At 42.2% G+C, this 26,969-nt stretch overlaps 1 protein-coding gene across 1 annotated transcript in view; it reads right to left on the bottom strand.

Annotated features, from left to right (window-relative positions):
- The window catches only part of rnf207b (ring finger protein 207b), a 35,124-nt gene extending 8,506 nt beyond the window's left edge, over positions 1-26,618 (bottom strand). The window contains exons 1-13 of the mRNA XM_063209437.1: positions 26,537-26,618; positions 25,985-26,235; positions 23,344-23,473; positions 21,599-21,743; positions 18,974-19,055; positions 18,294-18,369; positions 14,450-14,575; positions 8,669-8,715; positions 7,182-7,254; positions 6,736-6,804; positions 6,505-6,573; positions 5,735-5,853; positions 2,693-2,870 (exon numbers count right to left, since the gene is read on the bottom strand). Of these exons, the coding sequence (XP_063065507.1) occupies positions 2,693-2,870; positions 5,735-5,853; positions 6,505-6,573; positions 6,736-6,804; positions 7,182-7,254; positions 8,669-8,715; positions 14,450-14,575; positions 18,294-18,369; positions 18,974-19,055; positions 21,599-21,743; positions 23,344-23,473; positions 25,985-26,175 (1,305 nt within the window). The 5' untranslated portion in view covers positions 26,176-26,235; positions 26,537-26,618. The remainder of the gene's footprint in view (positions 1-2,692; positions 2,871-5,734; positions 5,854-6,504; positions 6,574-6,735; positions 6,805-7,181; positions 7,255-8,668; positions 8,716-14,449; positions 14,576-18,293; positions 18,370-18,973; positions 19,056-21,598; positions 21,744-23,343; positions 23,474-25,984; positions 26,236-26,536) is intronic.
- Between the last annotated feature and the right edge of the window lie 351 nt (positions 26,619-26,969).

Here is a 26,969-nt window from a genome sequence, read left to right as displayed (position 1 = left end):
AGAGAAGTCTGCAGACTGATAACGTTGTGTGGAAAACCTTCTCTTTGGCAAAGTTCTCCAAGCCTCTTTCTAATGTACATTGCAGCTTTCCTCGTCGGTGCGGCAGTGGTCTAATGTTAGGGTTAGGGTTAGGTGATGTACCTTGTAGCTTTCCTCGTCCGTGAGCCAGTGGTTTAGGGTTAGAGTTAGGGTTAGGTGCTGTACCTTATAGCTTTCCTCATCGGTGGTTTAGGGTTAGGGTTAGGGTTAGTGTTTTTTTTTTTTTTTTTAATATATTTTTTAGGGGCTTTTATGCCTTTATTTTGACAGGACAGTCAAAGACAGTGACAGGAAGCGAAAGGGACAGAGAGACATGCAGGGGAGGATCGGGAAATGACCCCGGCCGGACTCGAACCAGGGTCCCCGTGGGTGGGCATGCAAGCCCAAATGTAGGGGGCTTAAGGGTTAGTGTTAATAAATTATCTGCATGTATTATTGAAAATATACAATGTGATACAAGTGTAACCTTTAGTTAGGATTTTCTTGTTTTCTTTGATTCTCATTATTCTCTGTTATTCTCTCTCTCTCCTTTGCTCATTGATTTATGTGACATCTGTACTAGGAGGAGACTTCTCTCCCAGAGAAGTCTCTCTCTAAGTTATCACTTTGCTGAACTATGACCTTGGATGTTTAGGCTACGTGGAAGCTATACATCACAGAACGACGCCATTGTCGGAACAAGGGACAGACAGAGACCATATATAGTTCTACATATGCATGACAGGAAAGATGAGATCATGTCATGGACTGTGGGGCTGGGACTGGTTAAATAGGCTTGTTTTCTGTATACACTTTAGGACTTGCTGCTGCTCCCACGCAGTAACTCCTCCGGCCGTTAAACAATAAAATCTGCTCACAGATTTTAAATGCTACCTCTGTTTCCTGTGTGTTCTTTCAGGTCAATTTGATAAGGTAATACAGTGAAATTGTTAAGGTGATAATGTGAAATTATTCACAGTTAGGTGCTGTACCTCGTAGCTTTCCTCTAGGGCCGGGATCAATCATGTGGGCTTTATACTAGGCCACTGCCTGTTATAGCCATAATTTCTAGCACAAAATAGTTCAGCATTACAAGTGATTTGCAAAAGAAGTGAGTACTTCACATGTTTTTCAATTTGAAATACCACAGGTATTCGTTTTAATTTCTAATAACCATGTAAAAATTGCAAGGAAAGGTTAGAAAAATATGGTGATTGACAGTTTATGAGTGATACAATAGAAATGCTAGGCCTGTTTATATTACAGTGAGATATTATATTACAGAGAGAGAAACTATCAAGACAAGAAACTTCTGGTGATTCACACTTGGTTAGTGAAAATGAAACTGTAGGAAGGCCTGTTGATAAACAAAATAAAATATTTAAAAAATATATTTTATCATTATTTTTTTTCTGTAAGGATTGCTTCTTTGGGCCAGTTCAAATGGTGAGGTGCAGAGAGGTGGAGGGCCGGTCAAAGGGGCTTGGCGGGCCGCATCCGGCCCCCGGGCCTTAGTTTGGGGACCCCTGCTCTAGGGTTAGGGTTAGGGTTAGGTGATGTACCTTGCAGCTCTCCTTGTAGGTACGGCAGTGGTCTAGGGTTAGGGATAGGGTTAGGATTAAGGTTAGGCGCTGTACCTTGTAGCTGGGCAGTGGTCTAGGGTTAGGGTTAGGGTTAGGGTAAGGGTTAGGTGTTGTACCTTGTAGCTTTCCCCATAGGTGCTGCACTGGACAAGGCACTAGGGTTAAGGGCGGGTTATGCTTCCTACTTGTGCCACAGAGTGAGCTTGTCGCAGCCATGATGCAGTTAATTTTGGTTTATGCCCTGTTTTGAAGCACGGTCTGCGCGATGTCATTCCACGCTGAAACTGCCTTCAATACAAAGAGTAAACTAGACGTGTCGGTTGTTTTTTAGCATCACAGACTCGACGAGAATGAAAATGAAACATTAAATCTTTATATCACGTGCATGTTTGATCGCACTGGCAGCCACAGTGGTAGTTTGGAACAAAGAAGTGGCTCATTTGTCGAGGACGAAGCGGAATGTTTCCTCGACCTCGGAACCACTGTTCAACTGTCCAAATAACTTCAGCGTCGTAACTTGCAAGCGCATGTGTTGTCTTTGGTTCGTGTAAATAAATCAAACAACAAAGCACGGGCAACTTATTTAATGAAGAGCTCACAGTCCGTAGACCGACGAAGGTTAGAACAAGGAAGTAGCGCTTGTTCTCGACTCGAGGACAGAGCAGGCTGGTCGAGAGGACCAATCAGAGACCTATTTTCGCCCTTTCACGCCGTCGCTCCCTGCGTCGAGACACAATTTTGGGGAGGTGCCCCAAAGTACCTGCGTGATGGGGGGGGCTTCACTACGTTAACTGCGCGGCTCACTGCATTACGACGCAGGGACGCTGGACTGGAGGCATAAACCACCCTTTAGGGTTAGGGTTAGGGTTAGGTGCTGTACCTCGTAGCTTTCCTCTAGGGTTAGGATTAGGGTTAGGGTAAGGGTTGGGTGCTGTACCTTGTAGCTCTCCTCGTAGGTGGGCAGTGGTCTAGTGTTAGGGTTAGGGTTAGGGTTAGGGTTAGGTGCTGTACCTTGTAGCTCTCCTCCTTGTAAGTGGGCAGTGGTCTAGTCATGTTAAGGTTAAGGTTAGGGTTAGGGTTAGGTGCTGTACCTTGTAGCTCTCCTCGTAGGTGCGGCAGTGGTCCGTAAAGGGCGTCTCATCCCCCTCGGCTAGCAGGACCTTGGTGCTGATGTAGCGGTGGGCCGTGGGCTTGCGCACCACCGAGGCGCTCAGGGGCAGGTCACGGTCTGCAGGGCAGTGGCACGGTGCAGACAGGGACGACTGCAATCTGACATGGAGGCAGACAGGCAGACAGGCAGGCAGGCAGGCAGAATGACAGACAGAGACAGAGACAGACAGGCAGGCAGGCAGAAAGACAGAGGCAGACAGACAGACAGACAGACAGACAGACAGGTAGACAGACAGCATTATGCATAAACTAACAGTGACAGGGGACAACATTATCCATTAACAACACAGTAGTGACAGTAGTTGTAGTTTGCCAGTAGGGGGGCTCTATCTCAGTTGTAAGGTTTGCAAATAATCATCATTATATATACAGTCCCAGGAAAAAGTTTGTACACCCTTTGAAATGTCTTACATTTCTGTCAAAATTGGTCATAAAACATGGTCTGATCTTCCCGGAAATCTCAGGAAAGAACAATCAAAGTCTGCTTTAATTAATTCCACCCAAACATTTACATGTTATCATATGTTTATTGGCCATAAGGCCATAACATTCACAAGAGAGCAGGGCATAAGTAAGTACACCCTTGCATTAAGTAGGTTTTAACCCTCAGTTAGTTGCAATATCATCAACCAGACTTGTCCTGTAGTTGCAGATCAGATTAACAAAACAATCTGTTTGTATCTTGTCTCCCTCTTCTTTAGAGAACTGCCTCTCGTCAGCAAGGTTTGTGGGATGTCTGGAGTGCATAGCTTTCTTGACTTCATGCCATATAATCTCAATTGTTTTTTGTCAGGGCTTTGACTGGGCTATTTCAGAATGTGTATTTCATTATTATGAAGCCATTCTAAAGTCGATTTGCTTCTAAAGTATGGGTTGTTGTCACATTTCAGGACCCATACTCTTGTGTGCTTCAACTGTGTGACAGACTTCCTCACGTTTTTTCTGTAAAATATCTCAATAAACTTGAGTTCATTGTTCCTCTGATAATAGCAAACTGTCAAGGGCCTGAGGCAGCAAGGTAGACACATATAATGATGCTCCCGCCACCATATTCAGAGGAGTAGATGTAACCAAGAATAGTTAAAAATGGGATTCATTCTGCCAATCTAAAATTAATGGGGTTTCTGTCCAAAAAATATTGCTGCACATTTGAGGTTTGCCAAAAAGCATTTATATGCTTCATAGAATTACTGCAAAATATTCTGTAGACCAACGTTGAAACCAAAGTTGAATTGTTCAAGGGAACACACAATGTCAGGTTTGGAGGAGAACTGGAGAACCACACCTTCACCAAAACATCATCTCCACCTTTGAGTATGGTGGCGTGAGCATCATTATATGCGGCTACCTTGCTGCCTCAGGCCCTTTTCAGTTTGATATTATCAGTGGAACAATGAACTCAGAAGTTTATCGAAATATTTTACAGAAAAAAGTGAGGTAGTCTGTCACACAGTTGAAGCACACAAGAGGATGGGTGCTGAAATGTGACAACAACCCATACTTTAGAAGCAAATCGACTTTAGAATGGCTTCATAATAATGAAATACACATTCTGAAATAGCCCTGTCAAAGCCCTGACAAAAAAACAATTGAGATTATATGGCATGAAGTCAAGAAAGCTATGCACTCCAGACATCCCACAAACCTTGCTGACGAGAGGCAGTTCTCTAAAGAAGAGGGAGACAAGATACATCCAGATTGTTCTGTTAATCTGATCTGCAACTACAGGAAACATCTGGTTGAGGTTATTGCGACTAACTTAGGGTTAAAACCTATTGAATGCAAGGGTGTACTTACTTATGCCTTGCTGTCCTGTGAATGTTTACATCTTATGGCCAATGAAAATATGAAAACTTGTAAATGTTTGGGTTGAATTAGTTAACGCAGACTCTGGTTGTTCCTTCTTGTGATTTCCGGGAAGATCAGACCATGTTTTATGACCAATTTTGACAGAAAGGTAAGAAATTTCAAAGGGTGTACAAACTTTTTCCTGGGACTGTATGCTACATTATATGAGTAGACATGATGGACAAACTACAAGAGATGCAGGGACCACAATGATGGATGCATAATGGATAGATGGGGATAGGTAATCATGGGCAGACAGACAGACAAACAGGCAGACAGACAGGCAGACAGACAGGTACACAGAAAACTACATCGATGGATAGATGAAAGAATGATATGGACATGGATGGACAGACAAAAAGACTGAATAAGTACAAGGCTGGATGAGGGATTGGATAGAAAGGCAGCCAGATGAAGAATGCAATCAAGGATGGATGAAAGGATGGGTAGATGGATGGAACTGGATAGATGGTAGCCTGGCGACGCCATCCTATGTACTCCAACCAAAGATTTTGGCTCTGCACCTAGTCTGGCGAAACCCTCCTAGCTCGGTTTGCTCACTGTTTAGCCAATCAGCAAACAGTTCAGAGTGGTGACGCAGAACTCACCCACAAAGTCCATCCGTCGCTGATTGGTTAAGGTAACACTATTCACACTTTTGTTTTGTAATTTGTATGCTTTTGCGACATTATATCGTAACAGTCATGCTAATAAAACACAATATGAGTTTCAATTTGAATTCGGGACTCCAATGAATTACAATGGCAGAGTTAGATTAGACCATCTCCCACTCTTCATGGAGACGGGTTCCTCTAAGCTTTCGCCAGACTGTTTGACTGTTTGAGTCAACAGTTGGCTTTCGCCCAGGCTATAAAGATGGATGAATACAGACAGACTGAGAGAGAATTTGAGGACGGCGACCCGGGTTCGATTCCGGCCCAAGGTCATATGGCCAAGCCCTCCCCGGCTCTCTCTCCCCGCTAATTATCTGTCGCTCTTCACTGTCTCTGTCATAATAAAGGCATAAAAAGCCCCCAAAAGACAGACAGACAGACAGACTGACAGACAGACAGACAGACTGAGCATGAGGGCGCAAGGCCGAGAGACTGACTCACAGTCCAGTGGCGTTGCCGTGGCCGAGTCCCGAGACGCTCCCGGAGACGGAGCGGCGTTGACCAATCAGCAGCAAGGGCTCCAGGCAGCGAGCGAACTCTGACCGGTACTCCGAATTTATCTGTTCATCACAGGCACAGCACAGCACAGCACAGCACAGCGCATCACAGCGATGAGTCATATCACTCGCCTACTTGCCATTTACAAAGCTCCACTTCCAGCACATTTACTCACATTGCACAATACAAAGATAGACACATACTACTCACTTTTCAAGATTTTCATGCAGTGCAATATGATTTTTGATAATCTTATCTGAGATACATAGGATGCATCAAAAAAATGAAGAGCAGGAAACTGTGGCACTCCGTTTTCTTATTTTTTAAAAGTACAAACCTTTGTACTATTACTATTAAACTATTACTAAGTACTGAGTACTTTTAAAAAATAAGAAAACGGAGTGCCACAGTTTCCTGCTCTTCATTTTTTTTATGTCAATTTTATCCACACACTGTCAGAGCACCCGTGTCAAAAGATCTGGATCCACGCAGCGCTTCCGTTTTTTTCCTTTTTTTCTATACATTTGTGCTAAAATTGTTTCACAGGTGTGTGTGTGTGTGTGTGTGTGTGTGTGTGTGTGTGTGTGTGTGTGTGTGTGTGTGTGTGTGTGTGTGTGTGTGTGTGTGTGTGTGTGTGTGTGTGTGTGTGTGTGTGTGTGTGTGTGCAGGACACGTGTACATGGATGGAGTACAGTAATGAAATAATTCTGTACCTTACTGCTCTGAGTTGGCCGCAGTCTGTGAGGCAGTTTTGCAATCTTTTTCAACCTCTCCATCAGTTGCTGGTAATGAAAAACATATATAAGCAGGAGCCAGTTTCATTCTAACAACTGTATGTTTATCTGTCAACAAAAGCTGACATGTACTCTGGCGAATGTTTTGAGTGATATCAAGCCAAGTGGAAATGTGACTTAATGGCATTGTCATTGTCATTGTGCACTTACATAACCCATGTCTAAAAACTCGAATTTGTTGGCCGAACTGAGGAAGGCAGAACATGTCACAAGGTGAACCTGCGCAAAATAGAAACAAATATTAAGTCCAATACTATTAATAATATCATACGTAAAATTACGTACATCGACATAATTATTTCTACATTTTCATGTATGCATAACTTCTGGAAAAAGACTAAATGCAGATATTGTGTATCAAATAATGTGCTTATATGATTTCCAAAAATGATTACAGTACTACCAATTTCTATGGATGAGTAGAGCAGTGCGTAAAAGCAAAAATAAAATCATCTCAAATGAACACCACACATGGACGTGTCAATACTGCGGAGAGGGAGAGAGAGAGAGAGAGAGAGAGAGAGAGAGAGAGAGAGAGAGAGAGAGAAGGAGAGAGAAGAAGAGAGAAGGAGAGAGAGAGAGAGATGAGTTCATACTTGCAGGGTAGGAAGGAGGGCTGCTAAATGGGACAGCTGCTCTTTGAAAGCTCTCTCCTTCTCCTCATGCTGACTGGGGATGAATGAGACAGCCATTTCAGTACTGGGCTAGACTATTAGACCTGCTGTGTATAACCAACTATAACCACACATCCTCATTAGAGTTCTCGTCAATTAATCAATATTCTGCACTGTTTATAGCAGTTAACATACAGTACTTGTTGCGAAATATCACAAATTTTCCGGCAACATATTAAATAAAGTGAATCTATGAATATGTAAACAAATATTTTGTCTTAGTGCATGGTTCTATAATTCATATTATTATTTATTTATTTATTTATTATTATTATTTAGTGTCCCGTTTTCCTGGAATCAACACCCTTGATTGAGTGCATCTCGTCAGATAGTTTCACCAGAGCATCTTGAAAAAGTAATGTGATATGTCTTGTTCACTGACATTAAATGGCCCATAATGGATTTTGTATTGATGCGCTTTGCACACAGGCATGGCATTGCCTTCTTCTGTGACACAGCCATGTACACGTGTTGAGACATCAGGCCTTTGTGTGAAAGCTGAAGACATTTGTCAGGCCCGCACAAATATTGTGCTTAAAAAAAGTTAAATGTGTGCATATCCCTCCGCTACCCCTTTCAGCAATTATGTCAAACAAGTTCCGTTTTGAAGCTCAACGGGTATAAATAACTACCAGTTTTCATGGAAAACTATGGCACTGAATGCTACTTGTTTCAAATGTATTGAATTGAAGGTGTCTGATATCAAGTGAAGAAAGTCAGTTGTGGCTGGAAACAGGGCTGGGTTAAGATGGCCTGGGGCCCCTAGGCTTCAGGTTGCTGTGGAGCCCCCGGAAGGCAAATTTTGAGACAAATTTACAAAGTGTCATAATTATGAAAACGGAATTAAGGATAACTTGTCTAATGACTGTGCTCAATTAAGAGTCTGACACATGATTTTTTTTCAATATTGCATCCTGTCACATTTCTGCAATTTTTTGCTTTTGGACAATCAGGGGCCCCCTGGTAGGTGGGGATCTAGCCTCTAGGTTAATCCTGCCCTGGTTGGAAAGGTAGAGGACATCTGAAGTTAAATACAAAAAAAGAAAGCAACACTGCTTGAGCTCTACTGTTTTATTAGGCAGCCTGAGGAAGACCAAATAAGGTTGAAAGTGACATTATGTTTTCAAAATAACGATTCAAACAGTTCAAGCATTGTTTGGACTTTGCTTTCTTTTTTTGTGGGCCACACAAACATTGGGCCACATTTTTGCTGGAACATATTCTGCAAGAAAGGATGGCATTTTCCACGCAGAATGACTGTGCTATGCATGATATATAACCCCGAAGGCTCTCTCGGGCTTGATTTCCACCCAACCCCCTTTCCCTCTCTCTTTTTTTTTTTTGCTGATTCCTCTGTCATCCTAGTGGTGGACATGGAAGGGGAATGCTTTTTTTTTTTTTTTTTTTACCTTTTTGCAGCCTTGAGGAGAATTTTCTTTCTTTCAGCCAGTTTCTCCTTGAAATGAAAATACAGTCAAGTCAGTGTCAGGGACATTTCGTTGGCTACATTGCACAATGCATTTTGAACAGAACGAACATGTGTGTATGTCTCTGTGCAGGCATTGTACACATTCATATATACAGCATCAGATTATACTGTAGCAGTATCTATACTAGACTAAGCAGCAGATGCACACCTGCAAAACTAGTAAAGTGACATTGCACTATTATATTGTGAAAGGTTCTAATTTCCCACCTTCCCTGGAGTTAAACAATTGAGTTTTACCTTCCTCCTGTTCATCTGGTTCAATGATACATGTTAGCTTGGAACAAGGAGTAATACCACCAGACTCAGAGTACAACTAGGAGAAGAACAGGACGAAGGCAAAGCTCAATAATTTAAAGGTGCACTGTGCAATATTTTCAGTAGTTCCTTTTCAGAATCCATACAGCCCATTCACAATGTTACCTTTTTAACAAATACTTACCACCACCATCAAATTCTAAGTATTAAGTATGACTGAGAAAATTGCACTTTTCATACATGGAAAGGGGGATCTTCTGCATGGTCCATTTTGAATTTCGGTAACACTTTATTTTAGGGATACATCTATTAGCACTAATACATACAATGTGCCTGTATAAGCAACTTGTAAGGCATGTACAACGCAAAATCAAACATTTGTTAGGCATGTATTCGCAAATGTCTTGTTCATGCACAATAAGGGATTTATTACCAATTTAACCTTAGTAAGGACCTAGTAGGCCTTAGCGTTTGCTTAGTACATGCCTTACAAGTTACTTATGCAGGCATTAGAGTGATTCTACGATTCCCCTACGCTTTTGGCAAAAGCAAAATGTCAATTATCAGTATTTTTTTTCAATTAAATGACCTAGATGTTTACATAGTGTATATATTTAAGTTTCCAAACAAACAAATTGCCAAGCTTAATCTTAAATCATTTGATAAATACTCTAATGAAAGCGAACATTTGCTTAATTATTTTGTCAACAGTGTTATGGACAAATACTATGTCATTTCAAACATATATAAAAATACTACAGAGTTAAAACAATATATGTTTGAAAGTGCTTATGTCCCTTAGCAGTAATGTTGTCATTAATCTGTGCAACTGATATAGAAAATGTGATTGTTGAGCTTCATAAGTAGGATTTTATGAGTCACTGTGATACAGACTGACACATTTTTCATCATAAATCCCTGTAACGTCTGATTTGAATATAGTCACCCTCCTTAGTCAAGTCAAGTCAAGTCAAATTTATTTTTATAGCGCATTTCATACACAGGTGCAACTCAATGTGCTTCACAAAAAAAAAAAAACAAAAAAAAAAAGAACATTTACAACACCAACATTAAAAACATATGGTAAATAGAAAAACATAAAAAGAACAATACATTTTTAAGAAATGTGTTTAAAACATTCAGATAAAAACATATGGTAAGAAATAGACATAGAGATAAAAAATGATATAAAAAGCGAGCTAGTTAAAAGCATCTGAAAACAGCTTTGTTTTGAGTCTAGATTTAAAGGTATCAATAGTCGGTGCATTTTTTACGTTATCTGGGAGCTGGTTCCAAAGCTTTGAAGCATAAAAGCTAAAGGCTGCCTCTCCACACTTTGTTTTGACTTTTGGAATCACCAGCAAATTCTTCTCTGTAGACCTTAGTGACCTGGTTGGTGCATACAGCTGAAACATATCCAGTATATATGTGGGTCCCATTCCATTTAATGATTTAAACACAAGTAGCATTGCCTTAAAATCAATTCTGTAGCTTACTGGGAGCCAATGCAGCGATCTTAAAATTGGAGTAATGTGGTCGAACTTCCTTGTTTTTGTTAGAACCCTTGCTGCTGCATTTTGTACAAGTTGAAGCTGTTTAATGGTCTTTTTGGGGAGGCCAATAAAAAGACTGTTACAGTAATCAACCTTACTAGAAATGAAGGCATGTATTAGCTTCTCCAGGTCATGTTTAGACATAAGGCCCCTAAATTTAGAGACGTTTTTTATGTGATAAAATGCAGACTTAGTAATAGCTTTCATGTGACTGTTGAAGTTTAGGTCACTGTCAATGAGGACCCCAAGATTTTTAACTGTTTCCCTTGCTTTCAGTCCCTTCGTTTCAAGGATAGTAGCAATCTTTTGTCTCTCCTCTCTTTTCCCAAATATAATTACTTCAGTTTTATCTGTGTTCAGCTGGAGGAAATTGTGAGACATCCATTTGTTAATTTGGTCAATGCAATGATAGAGTGATTCAAGGGGGGTGTAGTCATTGGGGGACATAGATAAGTAGAGCTGGGTATCATCCGCATAGCTATGGTAATTTATGGAGTTATTCTCGATAATGTGTCCCAGTGGCAGCATATACAGATTGAACAGTAGTGGTCCCAGAATGGAGCCCTGGGGGACACCACAATTCAGGGACATTGGTGATGAGGTATGTCCTCCAATGGTGACAAAAAAACTTCTTTGTTCTAAGTACGATTTTAACCAGTTGATTACTATGCCTGTAAAGCCCACCCAGTGTTCCAGTCTATGTAGTAATATGGCATGATCAACTGTGTCGAAAGCTGCGCTTAAATCTAATAGCACCAGGACGGATGATTTGCCAGCATCAGAACTCAATCTTATGTCATTCATAACTTTAATAAGAGCTGTTTCGGTGCTGTGGTAGGCACGGAAACCTGATTGAAACTTATCAAGGCAGCTGTTAGACATTAGAAAGGCAGTTAATTGGTTAAAAACTATTTTCTCTATTATTTTACCCATGAGTGGTAGATTGGATATGGGCCTATAGTTGTTAAGTACCAGTGGGTCCAGGTTGTTCTTTTTCAATAAGGGTTTCACAACGGCTTCTTTCAGACAGCCTGGGAATATGCCTGTTTGTAGTGAGGTGTTGATGATCTGAAGTACATCTGGTGATATTAGATGTAAGACGGATTTGAAGAAGGCTGTTGGTAGAATATCTAAGTCAGATGTAGAGGAGCTAAGACTTTGTACTGTTCTATTAAGAATGTCCACATCAGCTAAATGAAAATTTCTCATGAGGTTATGATTTAACTTCACCGTAGCAAGTTGGTCCGAATCTTGGGCCGGTTGCACATGTGTGAGTATGTTGGTACGTTACACAAGACTTACACAAGACACAAGACTTCCTTCTCCAGAGATAATCCCTAGTGTATGTTCATAGGATTTTTCCAACACATAAGGGATCAATAGCGCAAAAACACTTTCAAAACAGTCAACCGTGTTACTCAACTGTGTTACGGTCAACAGTGCAGGGGCGGCACTTTTTTAGGAGAAAAAAACAGAGCAGACAAACCCATCTCCCTAGAACACAAATTATTTTGTTTGTTTGTCTGTCAATATGGATATAAATTGGCAAAAACATACTCCTCCTCAACTGTCATCAGTGTTGCCAGATTGGGCTGGTTCTCGCCCAATTGGGCTGCTTAGGATGGCCGTGTGCGGGTAAAAATGGCATCTATCAGAAAAACCTTCCCACTGCCATATAAATCAATAGAATTGGGCGGGTTTTTAGGGCGGATTTTGATCATTTTTTGGGCTGGAAATCATAAGCCTCATCTGGCAACCCTGACTGTCATACTTAATTGTAACACCATTGACGGTAACACCGTTGACATTTCAGCCATTTTTATGGTGTTGTGCTAACTGAGGACCTCAGAAGTTCCACCACAACACATTAATCAATTCATGTATCTGTATGCGTTATCTGTGTTTTTCTACATGTGATTTCTAATTCAGATTCTTATGAATATGTTGATAACACAGTTGACAGGCAATTTTCCCGCTATGAGAACATGAAAAAGAATGGATTAAATTATGGAAGGATGGAGCTCAAAATTTACCAAAAAGTCTTCCCGTATCCTGCCAAAGAGGTTATGACATCACGTGATGTTATTCGTATGGCCTAAGACCAAACCATTACTGATTTATGGAGGAGGTTTCAGACCGTGACACGGTTAACACAGTTTTCGTGGACACACACAAAATGGCAAATTTCATGTATAATGGAAAGGACAGTGGTCTTTCTGACAGTTTTGTCATATTGTGATGATTACTGTGAATCAACATTTGCAATCGTCTTGGGCAAAACAAGTTTCTTTACATGCTAATATGAAGACTGAATCTGACATTTGGAAAACAGGACGGCATGAAAACGCCCAAAACCAGTATTAAATATTCATTATTGCTGAGGGAAATAATGCTATGTCTACACTTTCTGTATTATATGAAAGATAAATGTTTTCTAATGTCCAAAACATCATTGGATGCAGTTAATAGTTAGTGGAATTGCCAAATAAAATCCACGGACTTAAAAGCTTAGGCGAATTAGAGAATCACTCATTAACATTGTATTTATTAGTGCTTATAGATGTATCCCTAAAATAAAGTGTTAGCTGAATTTCCTTAGAATTTCATGGTGGTGGCAAGTATTCATGAAAAAGGTAACATAAATGAATAGGCAGCATGAATTCTGGAAAGAAACCGCAAAAGCATAGTGCGTCTTCAGGACCTCTAGTTGCACATTCTAAAAAAAACCTAACAACTAAAAACTTTTAAACTAAAAAAAAGAAGTCTCATTCTGAGAAACTGTGTCTCTGGGTCTGAAATCCAGTCACAAATGGTGGAAATGTCACTTTAAAAACCAGGTGGACTGATGACCTGGATAGAGGAAGATGAAAATCACTCAGAGCTCCAAAAGTGGACACGGTTTTAATCCCCACTGATGTGCGTGACGCTTTGGCCATGATTTTTTAGCTCCCACTTTTTCATGTTTACGTAACGTTGAGTGATGCGTCTGAAGATGGGTGTTCACCCGAAACGTTACGTAAAAATAAAAGAAGTGGGAGCAAAAAAAAAAATCTTGGTTGTGGCTGCCTTTTTCATCTCTATTTAGTCATCTGGTTGTCCAGCTCCCAGCCAGGTCAGATGTTTTTTGGATGTGTGGGTTTTAAACTACTCCTGTGACGTTTTAGGATCAAAATCCCCCGTCTAAAGAGTCCATTCACAGGTAAGTAAAAGGCACTCATCACCAACAATTCACCAGATGCTGCTAATCCTCTTACATAAGGTGTGTGTGTGTGTGTGTGTGTGTGTGTGTGTGTGTGTGTGTGTGTGTGTGTGTGTGTGTGTGTGTGTGTGTGTGTGTGTGTGTGTGTGTGTGTGTGTGTGTGTGTGTGTGTGTGTGTGAGGGTGTCTGTGTGTGTGGGTGTGTGTCTGTGTCTGTGTGCGTGCATGCGTGCATGCGTGCATGCGTGCATGCGTGCATGTGTGTGCGCGCATGTGTGTGTGTGTGTTTGTGTCTGTGCGTGCGTGTGTGTGAGAGAGAGAGACAAAAGGTCATCTGCTAACAGCAATAGCAGTGTACAGTACAATGCAGTAGAGTACATCTCACCTGGACGCTGTGTGTCCAGGTGTATGTGCAGTGCGTGTGCGTGCAATTGTGTTTGTATGGCAAAATGGTCAGCTGCTAACACTGGTGAAGCATTACAGAACAGTTAAGTACATCTGACCTGCAATCTACTGAAGAGAGTGCAGATGGCAGTGTGTGTGTGTGTGTGTGTGTGTGTGTGTGTGTGTGTGTGTGTGTGTGTGTGTGTGTGTGTGTGTGTGTGTGTGTGTGTGTGTGTGTGTGTGTGTGTGTGTACCTGCATGCTGCTGAACAGCATACAGATGGCGGTGTGCGTGTGTGTGTGTGTGTGTACCTGCATGCTGCTGAAGAGTGTGCAGATGGCGCTCTCCTCCTCGTCCACGTTGGCCCTCACCTCCCCTATCATGGCCTTCAGCAGCACGATGGCCTCACGCGCTGACGTCTGCAGCTCCTTCACTGCCTGCCAAACACACGCACGCACACATAGACACACACACGCATGCACACACGCACACATCCACGTACACACACACACACACACAATAATAGGATACTTAATTTACATATTGCATTTTGGCTGCAGCCTCTTTACTGCCTGCCGCACAAACACACACACACACACACACACACACACACACACACACACACACACACACACACACACACACACACACACACACACACACACACACACACACACACACACACACACACACACACACACACACACACACACACACACAGGGACGCACGCACACACGCATGCACACACACATTAATATGATTCATACTTAATTTACATATTGCATTTTGGCCTCTTTGCAGCCCCTTAGCTGCCTGATTGAATGCCTACACAATTCTTATAATAAAAAATATTCTTAAAATGAATAATGGGCCACTTAAAGTATAAGGGCCTCTGCACATTAGCACTGTTTTGGGAATATTCGATTCCACTGTATTCTTTTTCGACTTTATTTGATAGGACCGTGTGAGAGGTGGACAGGAAGCGAATGGGGAGAGAGACGAGGAGGGGTCGACAAAGGACCCGGGCCGGGAATCAAACCAGGGTCAGCCGAATGGCAGGCAAGTGCCCTACTGGTTGGCCACGTTAGGGCCTCGATTCCAATGTTTTCAATACAACTCCGCATACCAGCTCTGATGTCCCCGGATGCCGGCTGCCAGTTACAGACGAGTTTTATTTTGTCGGAGCCACCAGGCCATTGATCTGCTTTAATGCTCTGCTGTAATGAAATTGTATACAAACCCCAACTCCGGTGAAGTTGGGACGTTTGGTAAACTGTGAATAAAATCAAAATGCTATCATTTTCAAAACATTCAAACCGTTAATTAGATGGAGAATAGTGAAAAGACAACATATCAAGTGTTAAAACAGAGAAACAATATTGTTTTGAGGGACATATGTACTCATTTCTAATTTGATAGATGCTGAATGATATGAATGGGTTTTAATCAGCATGAAAAGCCGCTCAGGCATTGAATCTTCAATTACTGCCATATAGTGAGGACAAATTGCATTCTCTACTATGTTTTAACAGTTTAACTCCATCATAAGGACCAGCAGGTGATAAAATGGTGGGCTTTTGGTCACGACCTGTCACACTGTAAGCACTACAGAAAGGAAACCATTGCAAAACATGACAAGGAATACACCCTCCACTTAAGCTGGTGAAATCATGCCCAAGATAGGAATTAACACTGTATATAAAATCATCTCATTGGTTAATGTATTTAACTGTTAAGTGTTGTTTTTTGTTTTGTTTTTAGTCTTCCTTGGCATTTGCTGCCTTTTATTGTCCCCGTCCCAACTCTTTTGAGACGTGTTGTTTTTACATATTCATGAATATCCCCAAAACAATAATTTTGGTCAGTTTTGATGGCTGATATGTTTTCTTTGTGCCGTTCTCCATCTAATGTTTGTTATTATTCACAATTCACCTTGTGTCCCAACTTCTATGGAGTTGGGGTTTGTACATACATCGGTGCCAGTGTGAGGGGGGTAACCAAACTTGTTGGAACCAATAGCGCTCTGCAGTGCTGCTGTCGGAGCCGGTGTGGGGAGGCCCTACTCTTTAATAGCACCGGTATAACACTATAGGGCCTAAGTCTACTTATAGCATACTTGTAGTACTAGACTACACTATAAGACTTGTATATTCCATATAAATAATTTTGTAAATACACATACATAAATCAGTTTAATTTATTTCTTTTTTGATTTACAATACATTATATTTAGCAGACATGTTTATCCAAAACAGTTTACAAAAGAGGACATAATCAGCAACATACAATTAGGACATAATCAGCGACATAAAATTATACTGTATGTGTATACAGGCATGACTAGTCTAGTGTAGATGAGTAGGGTGAATTTTGTTATGAAGGGGAAATCGTCTTGGAAGAGAACAGTCTTCATCTCTTGAAGGTTTAGAAAGATGAACCTATTGTGCAGCTGTTATAGCCTGGTTCCTACCAGACCTGTGTGTGTGTGTGTGTGTGTGTGTGTGTGTGTGTGTGTGTGTGTGTGTGTGTGTGTGTGTGTGTGTGTGTGTGTGTGTGTGTGTGTGTGTGTGTCTGTGTGTCTGTGTGTGTGTAGCTCTGGAGCCCCCTGGTGGCGCTCAACACACACGGAGGTCTGGGAGCATTTCTCCACTCAAAAAATAATCGGAGCATTTATTGCTTCAATATCAATGGCAGCTCGCATTGAGGAGTCACAGGACATATTATAGATTATATTGATGCTTTAGAGATCAACAGAAAACGTTTTTGAAAGAATTTGCTGATATTGAAGCAATAAATGCTCCGATCATTTTTTGAGTGGAGAAATGGAATCCTGCTACATGCTCCCAGACCTAGTAGTGGTGGTCACGAAGCTACGTGGAACTACAGGTCGGGCAAGAGCCAGGCAACAGCTGTTACACACCGGGACTCATTAGTGTGAGGGCTACACAGACCCCGCTATGATTAATACAACATTTAAATATTGCATTTTCAATTCACTGCCTGTTCAGCACAGAGTCTCATTATTAGTATGTAGTGATTGTGCGTGCAGGGGGTACACACACCCTATACGTATGCTTAATAGAACATAGCCTGAAGTGTGACTAATACTGGCTATAAATGTGACCGTTGTAAAACTGCATGCAGTATATTGTATATTTATCTTGCTGCATGTTTCATTCATTAATGCGTGTGTAAGAGATTGTGCAATGGGTACACTACATGCCCCATTGTGAGGGCTTTAGTGGAATATTAAGTAGGACTACGTAATGGTGGACATGAAAATATGGATATGAAAATGCTGGACATACTATATGACATGTGACCCTTTTGGAACTACGGTATATACTACATGCAATATTGCAAATTTATCTCACTGCCAGTTCAACACAGGTTTTCATGAATACGTATAAGGAAAGGTTAGAAGTTTAAAAAAAATCTTCAAGGTGGCATGGCATGGATGGTCATTTCCATTTTTTTAAAGGAACAGTCCACCCATTTTTGATTTTCACACATTAGCAGTATTTCCAAGCATTCTTCATGAATGTGCGTATCATTTTCTTCTCTGTGTTTTCACTACTTACATTTATTGGGTCAGAATCATCATAGCTTAGCTAATCAATCACTGGAAGTAAATGGGAACATTAGCATCAAACCAAAAGTGATCACAGAACGGGATTAAATAGGCTTTGCACTTTGGTGAATTTGACATTAATTTTAAAGCAGTTTATAAGTACATTTGAGAATGTTTTGTTTGTTCCCACTGACTTGCATTGCTATGCTTAATGTGGCTATACTGTTAAACTCGGCAATGCAAACACATAGACACAAACATGATATGAATATGAATAATGCTTGGAAATACTGCACATTTCCTTTAAACATCACTTCCCATAAAAAGCTTAATAACAAAATGTCTTTAAATGAGCCTCACATACGATATACTAGGATTGTGTTAGCAATTGAAAAACTGCATGCAATGATATGACAACTATTTCATATTCATGTTGCATTTCCGCATGTGTACTGTGTAGTCAGTCTTTGTAAACAGCCTTTGAACATGTTCTTTGTGAAGAAAATAGCTGACGACATACATTCATTCAGAGACAGAACTAGGGTGTGAAAAGGGGTTGTGAAAAGCTCATTTCACCACTCACTAGGACGGCTTGGTCCAATTTTTCACAGCCTTGCATATATGCTGTCTCAATATCAATGCAGTGTGCTCTGCTCTCCCTGGGGAAAGAGAAACAGAAAAAAAACACACACATACACACAGATACACACAGATACACACAGATACACACACACACACCCACCCACACACACACACACACACACACACACACACACACACACACACACACACACAAAAGAAAGTGAGAGAAATATAAAGATGCATGTATTCACGCATGCATGCATGCGCGCGCACACACACACACACACACACACACACACACACACACACACACACACACACACACACACACACACACACACACACACACACACACACACACACACACACACACACACACACACACACACACACACACACACACAGAGGAAAGAAAGTGAGAGAAACATAAAGATGCATGCTCTCACGCCCACACACACACACATACAGAGGAAAGAAAGTGAGAGAAACATAAAGACGCATGCGCACTCTCTCTCTCTCTCACACACACACACACACACACACACACACACACACACACACACACACACACACACACACACACACACACACACACACACACACACACACACACACACACACACACACACACACACAGTGTTTGAAGTGATGTGATATCTGCTCTGTGCAGTTTGTGCTTACACTTGCATGTCTCTGAAACAGTTGATGCACAGCATGGACTTCTTCTCTGTGGAGAACATGATGTAGAACTCCTCATGGAGGGCTGTAGAGGGGCAACAAGGCACAGAGGGAGGTGGCGCTCTGAGAAACACTACTGTAGAAATGTACAGGATCCAAGATCCGTTTCCGGATCCGGCAGGATAATAGGGTTTTTCAGACTATCCGGATCCGGCAGGATCTTAAGCAGTGGATCCGGTATCCGGCAGTTACCTAAAAATCAGGATCTGGGGCATCTCTACTTTTTATGTAGCCTAGGCTTTTCAGTCAGTCTTTCACAACCCCAATCGCTGCATGGATTGAAAGTCCTTTGGAAGCGGCCGTTGAAGGCAGTGTGGCAGTAAGCCAATGAGTCTTAAAAATAATTTGAGCCAACCAGGGGCGGTTTTAGGAAATCTGAGGCCCTGGGCAAAGAACAATTTTGAGGCCCCATTTAAATTATTAATTAATAATCGATGGTGTATAAAATGCAGGCAGTGGCGTAACAACGGAAACATGGGCCCAGAAGCAAGATTATCTAGGTGGGCCCCATCGAGCTGCGGCCAAGGGCCCCGAAAGCTTAAATTGCCACCGCATGATAAATCCATGCATGAATATCAATTGACGACGGGCAATTGCCCGACCTTGCCCAATGATAGAGCCGCCCCTGGAGCCAACGTAATTAAAAGGGCCCACGTGTGTGAGTTGGCTATGTGTTTCAACCCTTTCGTAGGATCCGGTATCCGGTTCTGGATCCGGCAGGATCTTAAGCAGTGGATCCGGTATCCAGCAGGATCCTAAAAATCAGGATAACACACTGACTGACAGTAGGGGAGCAAATCACAGCCTCCATGACGATACGATTCAATATTGATATCTTATTATTTGATTCGATGCGATGCGATTCGTTTTTTTTTTTGATACTTAAGAATGCCCCATGATACGATACAATACGATTCGATTCGACTTTTTTTCCAATTGCTTGTCTACTTTTATGTTATGGAGTTAAGGCATTTGGCAGGGGCCAGGGATTTGATTATTTTCGATACTTAAGAATGCCCCACGATACGATGTGATTCAATTCAATCGTCAGATTATATCGCAATATATCGATACATTTCGATTATTATTTACTAGAGATGCACCGGATCTGGTTCCGGTTCCGGATCCGGATCTGGCAGGATAATAGGGTTTTTCACAGGATCCGGGTCCGGCAGGATCTTAAGCAGAGGATCCGGTATCCGGCATGTTACCAAATAATCAGGGTCTGGTGCATCTCTAGCCTAGGCTTTTCAGTCAGTCTTTCACAACCCCAATCACCGCATGGAGTGAAAGCCCTTTGGAAGCGGCCATTGCAGGCAGTGTGGCAGTAAACCAATGAGTCTAGAAAATAGTTTTTAGCCAACGTAATAAAAAGGGCCCATGTGTGCGAGTAGACTATATGTTTCAACCCTTTTGTAGGGTCCGGTATCCGGTTCCGGATCCGGCAGGATCTTAAGCAATCGATCTGGTATCCGGCAGGATCCAAAAAATCAGGAACCGGTGCATCTCCATTATTTACACCCCTAACTGACAGTGGTGTCAACAATAATTGATTCAGCAATGCATCATGATGAAGGGCACAGATAATTCAATAATCGATTCGGCAAATGCCATAATCGATGCAGAATATTTTTTCAAGTAAATGCAAATGAACTAAATTTGAACTAAATTTAATTAAAACACTTCAAATTGCAGGACTGGGACACACAAGCCAATAAAATATTGTTCAGCATCTGACTGCTTGCATTGCCTCATGACTCATGAAAAATGTGTCTTGCTTTCAGTAGAAATGTAATGCCTGCATCATAGAATTGGACTGAATCTATTCTAATCGAACCGCTACCTCCCGAATCGTAATTGAATCGCAAGGGCCGTGCCAATGCACACCACTATTGACTGACAACCATCAAAACATACAATGAGCTTATTGTACTGCAATGAGTGAAATGTGGAATCATTTTCTGCCACTGTGAGATCACATAAAAACTTGTAACAGGGTTCCCACTCTTCAGCTATAAAATTCCATGATTTTCCAAGACTGTCCAGACCCAAAAAACTGAATTTCCATGACAACTTCCATAAAAAGAAATGACATTTAATAGTTTTTAAAAGTGTGAAAATTGAAGATTATCTTAATGCCTAGAGCTGACACCCAGCCACCGTTAGACTTTAGTGGGCCCATTATAGAATGTTGCACATTAAAGCACGAAACCAAGCCATCTCTGGCGAAGCGTTACAGTATTACCAGTAAGAAACAATGTTATACACCATGTAGAAAATGTTTTGCTTTTACACAACTGTTAAGAAAACATTCAGTCCATGATATTCCAGAAATTCCATGACCCGTAGGAACTCTCATTCAACTTTTGGATCAGGTTTGGTCAGCACCTATATCTATTGTCCTAGCGTCTCTATAAGAGGGTATGTCCGTCCGCAGATCGGTCTGTCAGTCTGTCCGTCGGTCTGAAACGCTTTCTCTAAATTGTCATTCTCTCCTATGTCCACAAAGTAACAGTGCATAGACACATCTTTGTCTGCCTGTCGGACTTGTTCATAACTGCTGCCTACCACATTTTTTGTGGGCGTCTTTGGTGCGCTTGGCCAGGGAGACGATCTCGTGTCGGGAGAACATCTTGGCCTTGTGGGTGCTCTCCTTGCAGTCTCCACACAGGGGCTGGTTACAAGTGTTGCAATAATACATTGCATCCACATCCTGTTGGAAAGCACAAGATACTATAAGACAGACTTGCATGCATGCACGCACACACGACGCACGCACGCACACACACACACACACACACACACACACACACACACACACACACACACACACACACACACACACACACACACACACACACACACACACACACACACACACACACACACACACATTCATGCACACGCACACAGACACACGTGCACACATTCATGGGCACGCACAGACAGACACACACACAGAGTCCCATCTATTCACATATACACAGAAACACACATGCACACATTCATGCATGCATGTGCACATGCACAAGCACACAGACACAGACAAAGACACACAACAGACACACACAGAGACACAGACACAGACACAGACACAGACACACACACACACACACACACACACACACACACACACACACACACACACACACACACACACACACACACACACAGGGAGTCTCGTCTATTCACAAGCTGTAAGAAGGAGATAGAGGGCTTTGAGGTAGAGAGAGAGAGCAGCTGGACTGGCTAGACATCTGTGGGGCAAATCCATTGAAATAAAACAATTTGGGGGGCCCCATCAGGGGCGGTTTTAGGAAATCTGAGGCCCTGGGTAAAGAACAATTTTGAGGCCCCATTTAAATTATTAATTAATAATCGATGGTGTATAAAATGCAGGCAGTGGCGTAACAACGGAAACATGGGCCCAGAAGCAAGATTATCTAGGTGGGCCCCATCGAGCTGCGGCCAAGGGCCCCGAAAGCTTAAATTGCCACCGCATGATAAATCCATGCATGAATATCAATTGACGACGGGGCCCCTGACTGGACGGGGCCCCGGGCAATTGCCCGACCTTGCCCAATGATAAAACCGCCCCTGGGCCCCATCTAGCCCCTTTTGTCTTCTGTGGCCTCCCGTGAAACGCTGGCCCCCCTGAATAGTCTTAATCCATACAAGACGAGAAAGAAAGAAATCTATACTGTGCAGTACATCATTGGGTGATCATCTATGAAGAAAATGAAAAATCAAACACTTTTAAAGTATGTGCCATACTGTATGAGTAAGTATATACAGTATGCCCACTCCATCTACAATGTTTATCATACAGTGCTGCAATATCAGGGGCTACTTACAGTATTAAAGTGGGGTTGGGGAGCTGTTCATTTATTTATTCTTTGGGAGATGTGTGTGTGTGTGTGTGTGTGTGGGGGGGGGGGTATTTTGGCACCTTTGTAGCGCTTTGTTGCACTTTAAATGGGATAGGGGGTGGGGTCACATGCACTTTACTTGGAAATCTGCTGTTACTACTGCTAAGTGTTGCACTCCAAACACAATTTCATTGTCTTTTTTTGCCAATCACAATACACTCTTGAATCTTGAATGCACTCTATATGTATGCCTTTCTCATATACAGTACAGTATGAGTAAAATAGGATATTAGCCACTATAGTACTGTATGTATGTATGTGGCCCGTATGAATCTTTTGTTAGCTTCGATCTTTCTTTTTACATAGGAAACTACCCCCCCACCCCCCCCCCCCACCACCACACCACCACCACCACCACACCCAGGGCTGAGCCCCTGGGACTACCTGCTTCTTGCACTCCAAGTCACAGTTTGCGCACTGCACGGTCTCCTCGCTAGTAGAGTTATCCACCAGGAACTTCAGGAGACGGTCCTCTTGGGGGAGAGCACTGATGCCTTTAACAACAGTCTGGTGTCTGCAGGCAGTACACACACAGGAACAGACACACGCACGCATGCACGCACACTCATAGGCACGGGCACACACACACACACACACACACACACACACACACACACACACACACACACACACACACACACACACACACACACACACACACACACACACACACACACACACAGACAAACAGACACGCAAGAATGCACACAGGCACGCACACACAGATCCAATGTGAACACACACACACACACACATGAATAGTTCTATATTTGCATTCACATGTTTATACAGTTTTTTTGTTGAGGCATCAGATCAGTGGATGGATGTGTGTGCCAGTGCAACCCCCTGATAAATGTGTCCACTCGGATTTCAAAGGTTCACGCTGACATGCCCACTGTCTTATCTAGCTTTCATTGCAGCAATGCCACAAATAGCTATGCCTTGAATTCCTAGATAGGGGATAACCGAGGCCAAGGTGACCACATGAAAATAGTAACATAAGGTAGGGTTTTGTTAACCTGTAGCGAATCGGAATACTTTCTTTGTGGTTAATAAACAAGACAAAGGAATCCAAAGAGCAAAGGCATGAAGTCAGAGTTTTTCTTTCCCTAAATAATTATATCAAACTGTAGCCTACTGTTGGTGATGTGTATGAAAAACGCTCAAAGAAGATAGATGTCACTGATATCTTGTGTTTTGTAGATCAGCAGCAAAGTGAACATACAATGTTTTGTCTTTCATTAATGTGCATCATGTTCTTCAGTTTTGTCTTTCATCAATGTATAGAAAGAGCACCATATCACAATAGTTGTGTCTAATTTACATATTGGTCCATTTTATGACACATCATAATCAACACAAATGTGCCTTGTTGGGTGATTTCATATAAGTACAAGGTAAAATGCTACCATGACTATAATAAGTAATAATTATCTTTCTGTTTACTTTAAGGATGAGTACTTGTTTGTCAGTGTTACTGCATGCTAAAGACCATAAGACACTATAGTATAATGTTGACTATAGACAATGTACCACACATAATGAGCATTAGAAATTAGCTACATTAGACATTTGTGATTTCCATGATATGCAGTGAGTGTAGCACTGCCTAGTATAGTAGGTTCTATGGCATTTTCTATGTCAAGTCATAAGCCACTTTTGCACAAGGAATACAAGCAATATACATGTAAACAGCAGAAGCACCTTTTAAAAGGTGATCTGGCGATATGGTAAACCAGGGGTGGGGAACTTATGTCTCGAGGGCCGTTAATGGCCCTTGAGGCCGTTTTATCCGGCCCCCAATATAATTTTAATGTTATGCAAAGGAAACTTAGAAAATACATTTGCAATACAGTTAAGTTATATTCAGGGGACCTAGAGACAGTTGGTGTGTTTTAAAGGTGGCTGGCCTCAATATAGGCCTAAAGACCAGGGGGAAATCCTAGTTTGTGTTCATAGTACAGCCCTTGGAGGACTTTCAAGGTCCTTGCAGGAATTTGAAGTGGCCCCTCGAATGAAAAGGGTTTAACATGTCTTGCCACTGGCATTTTTCTTTAAAAAATTAACATGTTTGACCATCTATGAAACCTTACCCATAGAAATAGGCCAAGACAGAAAGAGCTGGCTCAAACCTTTGTCCAATATCAATATCAATATTAATATCTAGATATCGATGTCAATATGTGCATGCCTGCATTCTGTCTTGAGTTCTTCATGGGCGCCACCCTGGCTTTCAGCGAGATCACTGGGGCACAGCATATTAAGGGCAGGCCAACACAGGGCCTGGATTTACACGGCACAGTTGTTTGTCTCTCAGGTAATCCCCACAACACCTGCCACCACCATTCCCTGCCCCATGCCTCTTCCTCCTGGCTGCCAGGCAGACAGACAATGCCCACTGGGCATAACACACAACATCGCTCTATGAATAGTCTTTGTCAAATGTTAAAAGTACACAAAATTTCAAAATGCGATCATACACACCCTTGCAGAGGTGTGTAAAGTAAAAGTAGACGTTTTCTTCCATTGTGTCTACCTCACCAGATGCAGTGGAATAACTGGTGTAGAAACTACATATAAGATCATGTACAAGTGTTGTAATAACATCAGAGAACTTCTACTTCTACGTTACACACCTCTGATCCATTTTTTTTTTCAGAAGCACCACAAGGATAACCAAAAACACAGGAATTACTTTTTCTGTTAGTGGGTTCTGTTCTGCTGTTTTGGTTTGTTGTGGTGGACAACAAATGTCTCCTGTCCTTCTGAAGTCAGTGTGTTCCTTTCTAATGTGCACTTTTTACATAGCTGCCCCCTCTATCCAGGGCCACTGACAGCATTTGCCAGGCCCGGGACAAAGTCATCTGAAAGGGCCCCCCTGGCAATACATACAATGTAATGAGGACCAAATTATTGGCCCCCTCTCTCCCTAGGCCCGGGACAACATACCCGTATGTTCCCCCCTGTCGGCGGCCGGCCCTGCCTCTATCACACAAATGCCATGCACTAAGGAATGCTTACCCACCCACACAGGGGGCATGTTAGCCGACCGTCCTGGGCTCTGCCCCGCAGGCAGCTAGCGCAGAAGGTATGGTAGCAATCCAGCAGGCAAGGGTGCTCATACTGTCCGTGACACAAGTGGCACACCAGCGGGTGGCAGTTGGCACTGTCTGGGTCGTAGAGATGATCCAAAGGGGAGAAGATCCCACCAGACATCTGGAATAGCAGGGAGGTTCCTCCCCAGCCCAGTCAGTCGGACCAGCGAGGACTTCTGTTCTAAAGAGGGTTTTTTTTTCAGAGGAGAGAGCTACGTATCAGATTTTTTAAATACTGCTTCATGGTCGGCTTTATTGTCTGGGAAAATACAGAACAGGCTGCCTACTTAACCTTTGTCTGAATTGCTAAAAACACAACAATCTATGGCTCTGAACAAGTCGGTGGTCTTTACCATTCACTTAAACGTTCAAAGGAGTCATTTACCACAAAACAAGACATTACATTACAACTATCAGACTTTGTATCTAACAATCTGACGGTTAAAGCAACCCAGCTATAAGAACGAAAGTTTAGTTCTTACATTATGTTGCCTTGTTCGCTCCCTGTTCAGTCAGTCTGTCTATTCACATGACATGAGTGACAAGCAAAGATTGCAAGACGCACACAGAGGGGGGGACTGCTGACTACGTCACAGGTGACATGGCTTTGTACTGGTCCCCCAGTGTGGCGGAGAGAGAGAGAGAGAGAGAGAGAGAGATGTTGTGTTGATGGTACAGTGAATAGTTCCTGGTGACAATAGGGAAACCAGATACCGCCCATCTGTCAACAAGTGACTAAAATATCTGGATCTCAATCCCTGAGCGCTTTTCATAGGCCACACAGCGCTCTTTATAGGAGCATTGGTGATTTTTGGACCCCTGTGTAACATCTCACAAGGCTGTTGTGGAACTTACATAACAGCTGTCAGATTTTCACAGGTCTTGTCACCACTCCTCTCTCACCCTGGCCTGAAG

The sequence above is a fragment of the Engraulis encrasicolus genome, chromosome 10 (genome assembly GCF_034702125.1).
Source record: "Engraulis encrasicolus isolate BLACKSEA-1 chromosome 10, IST_EnEncr_1.0, whole genome shotgun sequence".
Classification (NCBI taxonomy): Eukaryota; Metazoa; Chordata; class Actinopteri; order Clupeiformes; family Engraulidae; genus Engraulis; species Engraulis encrasicolus.
This window is presented reverse-complemented; position numbering and strand designations above follow the sequence as displayed.